We start from the raw sequence: 10,758 nt of genomic DNA on the forward strand, positions 1-10,758 counted from the left end.
CACCACACACAACGCCTGCTCATCGCGCGCGTGTCATGTGTGCCATGATGTGCGTGTGCGTGTGCGTGTGCGTGTGCGGTGCCGCCCAGACGACGTTCTCTGCGGTGGTGGCGTCGCTGGAGGTGATCCGGCGTGGGCAGTGGAACATCATCCGCCTGGAGAACGAGCACCTGCACTACAAGGAGAAGTACACGGCCACCCACAGCGTCCAGCTGCCCTTCGCCAACGACGAGAACCCCTTCGAGCTCCACATGTTCCGCTCCTTCATCGGCACCGTCACCACCGAGGGCTCCACCTCCTGACGTATCTCTTTCACGATATAGTCGACAACAACACACGTTGCTGGTTGTTCAACATTGTAACTATGTAACCGCTACAATGTTTCGGTTAAAGTGGTACATTGCTATACTGGTGGTTATTTTTACAGAAAGAATGAATACAACTTGTTCACTCGCCGAGTTCGATGAGATCGGCGAGACTCGGCGGAAGCAGGTCGATGCCGTCAAAATCGCGACTTCTCCAGGACTCGTTTTCCTTGTTGTCGTCGTCGTCGTAGCACTCGTAGTCGCTCTTAGTCTGAGGTTGGTCCTCGGCATCGCGCAGCGCTGCGGCGACCAGCGCCTGCTTCTTGGACTCGGCCTCCGCCTGTTGTTGCCGCCGGCGCTGCTCGGCCCGCCACTCCTTGAGATTGGACACCAGCAGGCCCCGCTTCGAGCCGCTGTCCTCCCTGTCCTCCCGCGAGAGCCCCGCCAGCCCTACTTCCGCCGCCTCCACCGCCGCCTGGCCACACCACACCGCACACGCCCAATGACACACGCACGACACGACACGCGATCAGCGGAACGAACGCGTCGGGGAGAGTAAGGTGGTAGTGGGGTACCTGGGCGATGGCGATGGCCTGGGCGAGTTGGTCGAGGTGGTGGTGGCAGAGGACGGAGTAGTTGAGCGCCAGCCCAAGCCGCAGCGGGGCACTGCCGGCCAGGACCCGCTTGGCCAGCGCCGATCCGGCCACGTAGGCGCTGATGGCGTTCTCCTCGGCGCGGGCTCGCTCCGCGCCCGTGGTCACCTCCGCCATGTAGCGGTGGTAGTCGCCCGCCCTGAGCCAGAGTAACAAACAACAAGTTAGCACCTCGACCTTTCGTTTTGACCCGGGCGGTGTGTTGTGTGCGGTGTGTGCGTGTGTCGTGGTTGTGTGCGTGGGTCGGGGTGTGGCGGTGGTGGGTGCTGTACATTTTGTGCAGAAAGACGAGTGAGGCGGCATCGTGTCTGGAAGCGACCTGGAGCGGTTGGAGAAGGGCGATGACCTCCTCGCACACGCCCAGCACATCGGCCTCGAGCTTTTCCCGATACCGCCTGATCGCGGCCTCCTTGCCACCACCTCCGACTACACACCACATAATTTATATATATATATATATGGTGAGGAATGTGCGCTACATTATACGCATTCCGCATACAGGAATGCATACAATGTAGTGCATTCTGATAAAGAGAATGTACCGAGTGCGCAGGGGTTGGGGTGGTCGGGCGAGGGCAGGAGGGAGGTGATGGTGTGCCATGCGCTGCGGATGGGCTGCAGCAGGTTCCGGTAGGCCAGCGCAAGCAGCTCCTGCTCGTCGCGTTCGAGCGCCTGCGTCTCGACGACCAGCGTGCGCATGGCTTCTGCCATATCTGCAAGGTGTAGCGTGTAGCACGTGGCCCACACAGAGGCGCATGCCCTGTCAACAAACAAGCGTGCTCCAAAAAAGGATAATAAATAAATAATAAATAATAAAAAGGTGAATAAAGAATAACGAAACAACGGTAGGAGCGGATCCGATGGTAACGCACCTGCCCACCGCAGGGCCTCTTGGGCAACGATGGCGAACCCACGGAGGTCGTTTCGTCGAGCGGTGTCGGCCATGTTCTTCCTCTTCGTCCCCACTACTGTGGTTGGCCTTGGGGAGGTGGCTTGCTTCTCCTTCTCCTTCCTTGCCTTCTCCTCTTCCTCCCTCTTCCTCAGGCAGTAGTGGTGGTGGCAGCTTGCTGCCGGGTCCTTCTTCCTCTGGTGAAGTTGTCCTTCTACTCCCCCTTCTCCTTCTCCCCCTAGCTTCTTCTTCCTCCTGGTCGTTACCCCTCCACTGCTGTAGCTGAGCCTTGCAGCCCCGAGGGAAGCGAGGTAGTGCTTCCTCCCTGTTCCTGTTGAAGTTGTAGTTGTGGTGGTTTGTGTAGCGCCTCCTGCTACTTCTCTCCCTTCTCCTTTGTCGGTGCTTGGGTGAGTAGAGCAGCTGCTTGCAGCACCATGGTGACTACTGCTACAAATGGTGGGGCTGGATGTTGTCGGGTGGCGTGTCATGTTGTGGGTTTGGTGTGGGTTGGGCGTTATGGAGTGTTTTCATTTCCTCGGAGCTTGGTGGACCTATCTTCGAAGAACGATCCGGTAACATCTGACGACGCCAGGGAACATTGAGTTCCCACATTCCAAACATCATATCATTCACCTCAAATATCAGCAGTGTTGGTGACATACTTGGCATTCCATCGGGAGAAATGGTAGAAATGTCAAATATGTTCGGCTTTGGTTACTGGCCACTCCTCAATCAGAGCTAAAGGCCCTTTCTGGGGTGTAACGCCAGGCCTCTTAGAGGGATTCGAAGCTGGACAAAGGGGGCAGTGATGTTGCGGAAAATGATGATGACGCAGGCTTCTCTCCTCGGCCTCGTTGTCTTCCTCCTCTCTCTACTCTCCAGCGCGCCACCAACAGCCGCGCAGAGATCCATCACCACCATGGCCTCGGGGCCGATGGAGCTCAAGCTCATCCCCCACGCCCTCGCCGGCCAAAATTGTTCCATGGCCGTATGCCCCGAGGACACCGTCACCAACTTCTTCTTCAACGACGTCATCCCCGACGAAGACCCCTGCTATCTCGCCGAGCTGATCAAGGGCAGCGTTGACGGTACGATTTCTCGAGCGGAGGTGGGGGGGATGGAGAAATCAGAATTCAGAATTGAGGTCTTTGTGAATCGATTGAATTGGAAGCGATGAAAGAGGATTGACGAGTCGTCGCCTTTGGGGAGGGCACGTACAGAGGGAATCACGTCAACAGAGTCCGACGAGGAGAGCGGCGACACCACCATGGAGGTCGGCATGTCGGCCCTCCTTGACGCGGTGCTCAACGGCGGTGTCGAGTGCGCTACCAACCTCCGCAAGGTCTTCGCCAACTTTGCCTGCGGCCTGTCCTCCAACTGTACGTGGAGTCGTCAGCTCTACTTTTCTTTTCTTCTTCTTCTTCTGCTTCTGCTTCTGCTTCTGCTTCTGCTTCTGCTTCTGCTTCTGCTTCTTCTTCAAGTCCTCTGCGGCGCCCGCTCGCCCGCTCGCTCCTTCTTCCTCGAGCTTACCATTCCCGCATGGGCTGCGTACAGTCGATCTGTCGGAGGTGGAGACGGTGCATGTGCGCATGATGGAGAACCTCACGCCCGAGGAGGTGACCGATATCGGTTCGCTAGCCTCGTGCGAGTGCACCGGTAACCCGCGCTTCATCATCAACATGGTGCTGCCCTCGTTCTGCTCTTCCTCTTGCGTTGATGATCTCACCTGTCGCATCGGTACGGCGCCGCTTCACTCTATTCTATTGACCCCTTCTGGCATACTATCGTCTCACTGTCACCATGGTACGGCTCAGCTTTCTCGGCGGAGGAGATGGACGTCATTCTCTACCGCTACCAGCTGCGCATGCTGAAGCAGAAGGTCAACGCGCACAAGTACGTCCACGACCACTCCGGAGTGAGTGTTCATCACTACGGCCATGGTTGATGCTCTCCCTCGCTCGACACCAGGTGCGGACTGAACCAGGCCGCCAAGACCGTTGCCCACATGGCCCGACAGCCGTCGAGCGGCTCCTACGAGTCGTACCTCTCGGCGCAGGTCGACTACCTGGACGCGTGCCTGCCAGAGGTCTCGTCCCACATCCCAAGCGAGCCCAACTACGCCGCCCCTTCCTACTACCGCTGAGCTCTCTTCCCCCTCTCGCCCCACACTCCGCCCCCATTCACCCTTTCCCATATTGAACAGTATCGAGCCAATCCATCACCAAATCCAACAAACACCATACCTTCACGTTGAACTCCCACCCACTACTATACACCAGCCAATGACAGAGTTTTACAGGTTATACGTTTTCTCTTTTCTTTTCTCACAAGCTCTTTGTGGGAAGGGCATGCTCTAAATTAGGGCTAGAGCGAAAAGAAAAGAAGCCACAGCAGATTTCATAGATGATGATTATGATGAAGGGGCGGACAGTGAGGAACAGTTCGTGTCCCGTCGTAGCGGTGGTGGTGGCGACCGCCCTGCTCGTGTGCCTGTGGGCCGCGGAGGAGGCCCACGCCCAGCAGTTCTCACACCCCTCCTTCATGCTGCTCTGGCGAACCGACACTTCGTCTGGCTCGAAACGCAGCATAAACACTCCCCCCGTGGTTGACCTCAGGCGCCTGCTCGAACCTCTCCTCAATCCTTCGGCCCACGCCGCCTCCTCTTCGCAGTCTTCTTCATCATCAGCCTCCCAGGAAGTCGAGAGAGAGAAGAGGGCCTACACACCCGAGACCCTGTTCGACTACGTGGAACCTACCGAGGACGTGTTGGAGCAGATCAGAGGCGTGGGTCCGATGGGCTTCATCGAGATCGACAGCGCCTCCACCTCCTTCAATCGCCCCCTCTTCGACTACGACTCTCTGGTTCGCGCCGCCTACATCGTCAAGTACCATTACCCCCCCAATCTGCTTTCAGCCAGCTGGAGTGGCTTTGGTGGTTATATCCATAATATACACATATATATACAAACCATTACTATGATGTTGATGCCAGAGGGAAGATATTGATCGACGATGTGATTGCTTAACAGCTACAAGGTGATGAACGGCGAGACGCCGGGCTGGGATGACTGGGGCCTGTACAACGCCACGTCAAAGAGGAGGAGAGCGGAAGGCGCTGGTTCCGAGCGGCGAAAGCGGGTCACCGACGGCAACGGCTACGAGGAGAACTGGATCGGACGCACCGGCGTGTCGCCGTTCAAGGTCACCAAGAAGCTCGACCGAGTCTCCCCCAAACTCGTCGAGTGTACGGCCGCCCATCCTTCGCTCATGTTTTTACTTTGATGAGGGCGAATGCTGAAGTTGTGTTGTGGACTATGTTGTGTATTGTAGCGGCCTTCACCACCAACCAGATCGGAGCCTCGCCCGACTTGTTCGAGCTCGTTGCCTTCTTCCGTCTGGGTAACTCCAGCGCCAGCCCCTACACCATTATTCGCCTCCACCACGCCATCCTGTCCGAGTACCAGCTCCTCCTAGATGGTACGTCTTTATCATATTCAACTGTCATCATGTTCATCAACACGTGTTAATCTGATTATACTGCGTAGAAGAGGAAGCGGTGGAGGAGCTGTGGTTCGACTACGCCAAGATGGACTACTCGTGGGTGCCCAGCCTGCGGAAGTCCTGCTCCGACGAGGGATGCCCGCCCAACGCCACGTCGACGCTCAACTGCCGCCTGGGCGTCCTCTACGATTTCCCCTTTGACCCCGTCTTCCCCGGATGCCCAACCAGCGTCCACTGGAGCCTCTCCAAGAAGTAAGCAACACCCACCATTCAACACCCTACCATCAACTCTTTCTCCCCTACATAGCTTTATTTTCATATTTATCATGAAAAACCATAAAAACAAGCAAAAAACACCCAAAACAATACACAAAAAGCCACCAATAACCAAGACACAACAGGAGCAAAGTTGAACAGCTGCACCATCGAGCTTGGGGGGGTGATCCTAGTTTATCGGAGGGACGCGCCGTGTTGCCTAATTTCCGCCGGGAACGCCTGCTTGGTGTGCGGCAGCAGCTGGGAAAGGGGTGTTTCCTGCGGGACGATGTTCAACGGTTTCGGCTTGTTGGGCACACTTCGCCCAGACTTCGCTCTGAGAGCCAGCACCTGCCCTACGGCCTACGGTGTAGTGAAGCAAGCTGCCTTACCGGCTTTTTGCCCACTTGAACTCAAGCTCTCGACACGAAGACGAAGAAGCAACCATACAGTCGGAGTTGATATTGTCAGACCCAACAGCCTTTACACGTAAGCGCCTCCGCCCTCCATCTTTTTCCTTGTTGCCCCCCCCCCCAAATGCACTACATGTTTCATTTCAGTCTAAATCGTTGCAATCGCCTAACGTCTTAATTTCAAATTTAGAATTTATTCAGATATAATACCACTCAAATCTACAACCGCGAGAAGACATCGATGGCAAGCACAGGCATCTCCCCCTTCCCACCCATCCGCTTCGATCAGGCCGTCAAGTTTGCCAACGACGCCAGCGGCAAGGATCGGCTGCTGCGTCTCTTCATCTACGTCGGCCGGCTCGCCATGTGGGCCCTCAAGCGCCGCGGGCTGGCCGAGGCCGCCGCGCGCATCAAGGCCCTCGACTCGGCCTTCAACCACACGCGCCGCGTCCTGCGGCTGGGCAAGCTGGGCAACGCCGTCAAGCAGTGGAACGACTGCCGGGCCAAGTTCTGGGGGCCGGCCGGCCTCAAGTGGGCCTTCTTCGTGGTCGAGCTGTTCAAGATCACGGCCGGCAACGTCTACATCTGCTGCGACCACCTGCGATGGCTGGGCGAGATCGGCGTCTTCAAGTCCATCGACTGGAAGAAGTGGGGCGACCGCTCGACCTGGTGCTGGTTCGCCGGCCTGGTGGGCTCGCTGGCCATGGACGCCCTCCAGCTGCGCGCCAGCCTCACCCGCGAGCGGCTCCTCCTTCAAGATTTGAAGGACAGCCAGCTGCAGCCGCACCAGCTCGACCAGCTCGACCAGCGACTGACGACCAGCGGCGACGCGCAAGCCAAGTCACAGCAGGAGAACAAGGGCACGGCGGCGGCGGCGACGGCGACAACGGCGACGAAGCAGGAGGCGGAGAAGGCGCTGGCGCAGCTGCGACGGGCGCGCGAGCTGATCTACTGGGACGTGGCGAAGAACGTGTGGGACGCGCCGCTGGCGGTGGTGGGCTCGTTCAAGCTCACGGGCATGCCCGGCGGCGTGCTCGAGGTGTGCGGCACCATGTCCTCCCTCATCAACGTCTACCTGTCCTGGCGCGCCATGTTCCCTCCTCCCGCGCCCAAGTAGAGGCCACCCACCACCTCACAACCATCACCACCACCCACCACTGCCGCCACCTCATCATTTGTGATCTTTTGTTACCTATAAGAATACCCTTCAGGCCACTACATCACTGTACAGTGTAGGCCTTCATCCACCACCCTTCCTTGTGCTGTGGCTTGTTTGATGGTGTTACTTTTTCTCTCTTTTTTCTTTTTCTGTGTTATTATTGATCTGCTTTGTTGTGGTGGTCTTCCTGGGTGTGATGATGGTGGTGGTAGGTGGTGTAGGCGTCTTCTTCGCCGGCTGTTTGGTCTTCTGGTTGGCTGTTGTTGGCTGGCATCTCCCCCATCGATGACTGACCCACGTGCTCCCCTTCTTGGTGGTGATGATGATGGTGACCCTCTTCTTCTTCTTCAGGCATGCCCTCGTGGAAGCTCATCTCTGACATCTGATGCAAAGAGTCAGAAGAGAGCGAAAGAGAAGAAGAAAAAAAGAGAGTTGCAGGTGGGAGCGAGGGAGGGGACGTACATCCAGGTGGCCAGGCTCGTTTTGGATGACCTCGACCATGTGCACGGATCCGTCGGCCTCGGACACAGTGACGTGGTGCATGGCGTGGAGGTGGTGGTGATGATGCACCATTTCCTCGTGGTGCATGTCCTCGTGGTGGTGATGGTGGTGCAGGGCATCGCCCATGCCCTCCATCCCCTCTTCCTTGTCGCCCTCTTTCATTTCCTCGCCCTGCCAGCGATATCAGGACAGTGAGTGATGGCGCCAGACGAGCAGAGCGCCAACACACACTACACACACACACACACACACACACACACGACACACACAAAACTGAAGTTGGGCGGATCGATCACGGTACCATGAAGTGCTGGAGGGCAGCGCCCAGGTCGCTGTGGGCGTGCGAGTAGAGTGAGTGCTGGCCGTTGTGGTCCATCGAGAGCTCGACGCCGCTTGACGACCCCGCCAGCGCAGTCGGATCGAAGGTGAACCTAGCCAGCCCACACACAAGCAATCGTCAGCACCGAACGACACACGACACGACACGACACGCACATAACCGCACACACACACACACACACACACACACACACGGCCGCACACAACGCGCAAAGCGGTGACGAATTGGTGTAGGCGTACTCTCCGGTGGAGGAAGCGCCGGCGGAGGTGAGCTTGGCGTAGACCGGGTAGTAGGTGGTGCTCACCAGCGCGCCGCCCGTACCCGCCGTCGCGTAGCTCGCCGGGAAATTGTAGGCAAACGGCGACATCATCCCCACCTGCTCGCCCACGCCCTGCTGCTGTTGGGCCGCAATCAGCTCCGCCACCGAGCCCGCGGCGGCCCCGCCGACGCCGTTTGACTGCGGCGGCTGCTGCGGCTGCTGGTGGTGATGGTGGTCGGCCGCCGCCGGGTTGCCGTTGTTGTTGCCGGACAGGAGCCGGGCGCGCACGGCGGCGGCGACCAGGCCCTCGCGCTCCTCCTCGAGCTCCTTCTGCTTCTGCTCGATGAGGATCTGCTGCTGCTTGCGCCGCTCCTTCTCCTTGTTCTGGCCCTTGACCCACTCGAAGCCGATCTCCTCCATGAGCGCCACCTTCTCGGCCGTGAGCGCGTTGGCCCGCTTCTTGTCCTTCATCCGCCGCACCCAGTAGAACAGGGGCAGGTTCTCGCGCCACTTCCACGGCACGTTGCAGTGGCCGTGCTCCTGCTTGAAGGCCAGCAGCTCCTGGTACCGCTCGTACCACGACTTGCGCTCCTTCACCGACGACGGCCGATAGACCACCACCTCCTCTTCCTCCCCCTCCTCCCCTTCGCCTTCGTCTTCGTTTTCGTTTTCATTTTCGCCGTCGGCCTTGGGCACGGCGGTTAAGGTGGCGGCAGCGGCGGCGGCGGCGCCGAGCATGAGGCGGTCCTTCTGGTCGGTGGCGATCGCGGAGCCCTGGCCGATGGCCGGCTGGAGCAGCTCGACGTGGTGGCCCACGACCAACGGCTGCGGCGTCTGCTGGTGGTGGTGCGGCTGCTGATGGTGCTGCTGGTGCTGATGGTGGTGGTGGTGGATGTCCAGCGACGCTGCGGCGAGCATGGCGCCGTGGTCCATGCCGGCTGGGGCGAATGCGGGCGGTTGGCCGGCGGCGCCGATGGCGGTGAGGTCGTAGGCCGACGAGGGAGAGGGCGACGGTGAGGTGCTGCTCTTGCGCTTCTTGACGAGGACGACGGCGGCGGCGGTGGAGGAGGCGGCGGGCGGGTCCTGCTTGCTCCACTCGAAGCCGATGCTCTCGAGCCGCTTGATCTTGTCCTGGCTGAGCTTGCCGTGCCGGTGGAACGAGCGCTGGCAGTAGAGCCAGTTGGACAGCTTCACGTTCTCGCTCCACTTGTGCGGCACGTTGCAGTGCCCGTACTTCTCCTTGAACACCTGTGCCACGCCACATCAATCAAGTCAGCACACGCACACGCACACGCACACGCACACGCACAGGACACACCTTGAGCTCTTCGAAGCGTTCGTTCCAGGGGATCATCTTGCGCTTCTCGCCCTTGGAGGCGGCGGTGACGTTGCGGCAGCACCAGACGAAGCCGACGCCCTCGAGCAGCTTGACGCGCTCGAGGGGCAGCTTGCCGGCCTTCTTGAGGTTGCGCGTGGTGGCCACCCACTGGCCCAGCCGCTTGTTCTCCTTCCACACCTGCGGCACCCGGCAGTGGCCGTACTTGGCCTTGAACTCCTCGAGCTCGCGCAGCCGCTCGTCGAACTGCGCGTCCTGTCGCAGCGCTCCGTCGTCGCCACTGCCACCGCCGCTGCTGCCGAGCCCATCGTCGCCGCCGGTGCTGGTGCTGTCGTTGTTGATGTTGATGCCGCCGTCATCCATGGAGATGGAAGCTGGCTCGCCATCTGTGGCTTCGCCTTCCTCCTCTTCGGCCTCGGTGGCGATGCTCAGGTTCGCGGAGGAGGAGGATGAGCCGTCCAGTTGAAGCGAACCGCTACTTGCCAGACTTGGCACGGCCGCTGATTCGTGCATGGAGCCGTTAATGGCCGCTACTCGGTGATGTGCCATTTCATCTTGATGAGACCCAGGCGCTACGTCGAGTCGTGGCCGCTTCGCCAGTGGCTCCATCGCTGAGACGTCGGCTTCTTCAGGGATGGGAGCGTGATGATTGACCTCGCTACCCGAATGCCCATCGGCCAACGTAATCTCGAGCTCGGGAGGGAATGCCGGAAGCACCACGTCGTGGTCGTGCTGTGGTGCGTCCATGCTTCGATCCAATCCTGTCAATTGGACGCACTGATGTCAATTTTTGCGCCACCCAGTGCGTCATTCTTGGGAGAATATTCTATTTATGATTTCAATTCAATCACATCAACACACAACAGCCGCCATCTTCATCTGCCGAGGCCATCTTTAAGATGGGTGAGGTTTAAGATGGGCGTACCCGTAACAAGGCGGTGGCCTCCACGTTAAAGATTGAAAATAATAAAATAAAATCTGCCACGTTTTCAAAAAAAAACAACAATTTCTTCGAGAGGAATCTGACAATCTTTCAACGTGAAGGACTTGCCGCAATCTGCACGACAAGCGCACGGTACTGCCTCCGTCCATTTGCCAATTGCACAGATCACATTTGTTGTTCCTGCGACGCAGTGAAAATTGACCA

At 58.6% G+C, this 10,758-nt stretch overlaps 5 protein-coding genes across 5 annotated transcripts; 3 read left to right on the plus strand and 2 right to left on the minus strand.

Annotated features, from left to right (window-relative positions):
* Positions 1-474: 474 nt before the first annotated feature.
* Positions 475-1,903, minus strand: ACA1_297750 (uncharacterized protein; the record flags this gene model as incomplete). The annotated part of the gene is made up of 5 exons (XM_004353285.1): positions 475-780; positions 881-1,097; positions 1,231-1,384; positions 1,501-1,671; positions 1,831-1,903. Coding segments are annotated over 5 exons (921 nt in total), but the record flags the coding sequence as incomplete, so codon positions are not given.
* Positions 1,904-2,766: 863 nt separating this feature from the next.
* On the plus strand, positions 2,767-3,990 carry ACA1_297760 (uncharacterized protein; the record flags this gene model as incomplete). Its single annotated transcript, XM_004353286.1, has 5 exons — positions 2,767-2,935; positions 3,068-3,226; positions 3,402-3,503; positions 3,662-3,740; positions 3,816-3,990. The coding sequence occupies 5 exons, from the start codon at positions 2,767-2,769 to the stop codon at positions 3,988-3,990; spliced, it is 684 nt and encodes a 227-aa protein (XP_004353338.1).
* A 272-nt stretch (positions 3,991-4,262) lies between these two features.
* On the plus strand, positions 4,263-5,604 carry ACA1_297770 (uncharacterized protein; the record flags this gene model as incomplete). The annotated part of the gene is made up of 4 exons (XM_004353287.1): positions 4,263-4,732; positions 4,877-5,091; positions 5,178-5,324; positions 5,393-5,604. 4 exons carry the CDS (start codon positions 4,263-4,265, stop codon positions 5,602-5,604), a joined length of 1,044 nt encoding a protein of 347 aa, XP_004353339.1.
* Positions 5,605-6,257: 653 nt separating this feature from the next.
* On the plus strand, positions 6,258-7,133 carry ACA1_297780 (Peroxin 11b (Pex11b), putative; the record flags this gene model as incomplete). The annotated part of the gene is made up of 1 exon (XM_004353288.1): positions 6,258-7,133. The coding sequence occupies one exon, from the start codon at positions 6,258-6,260 to the stop codon at positions 7,131-7,133; it is 876 nt and encodes a 291-aa protein (XP_004353340.1).
* A 411-nt stretch (positions 7,134-7,544) lies between these two features.
* ACA1_297790 (helicase associated domain containing protein) lies at positions 7,545-10,358 on the minus strand (the record flags this gene model as incomplete). The annotated part of the gene is made up of 5 exons (XM_004353289.1): positions 7,545-7,550; positions 7,638-7,847; positions 7,978-8,107; positions 8,256-9,523; positions 9,594-10,358. 5 exons carry the CDS (start codon positions 10,356-10,358, stop codon positions 7,545-7,547), a joined length of 2,379 nt encoding a protein of 792 aa, XP_004353341.1.
* Between the last annotated feature and the right edge of the window lie 400 nt (positions 10,359-10,758).

The sequence above is a fragment of the Acanthamoeba castellanii genome, assembly GCF_000313135.1.
Source record: "Acanthamoeba castellanii str. Neff unplaced genomic scaffold scf7180000082853, whole genome shotgun sequence".
In the NCBI taxonomy this organism is placed as follows: Eukaryota; Discosea; order Longamoebia; family Acanthamoebidae; genus Acanthamoeba; species Acanthamoeba castellanii.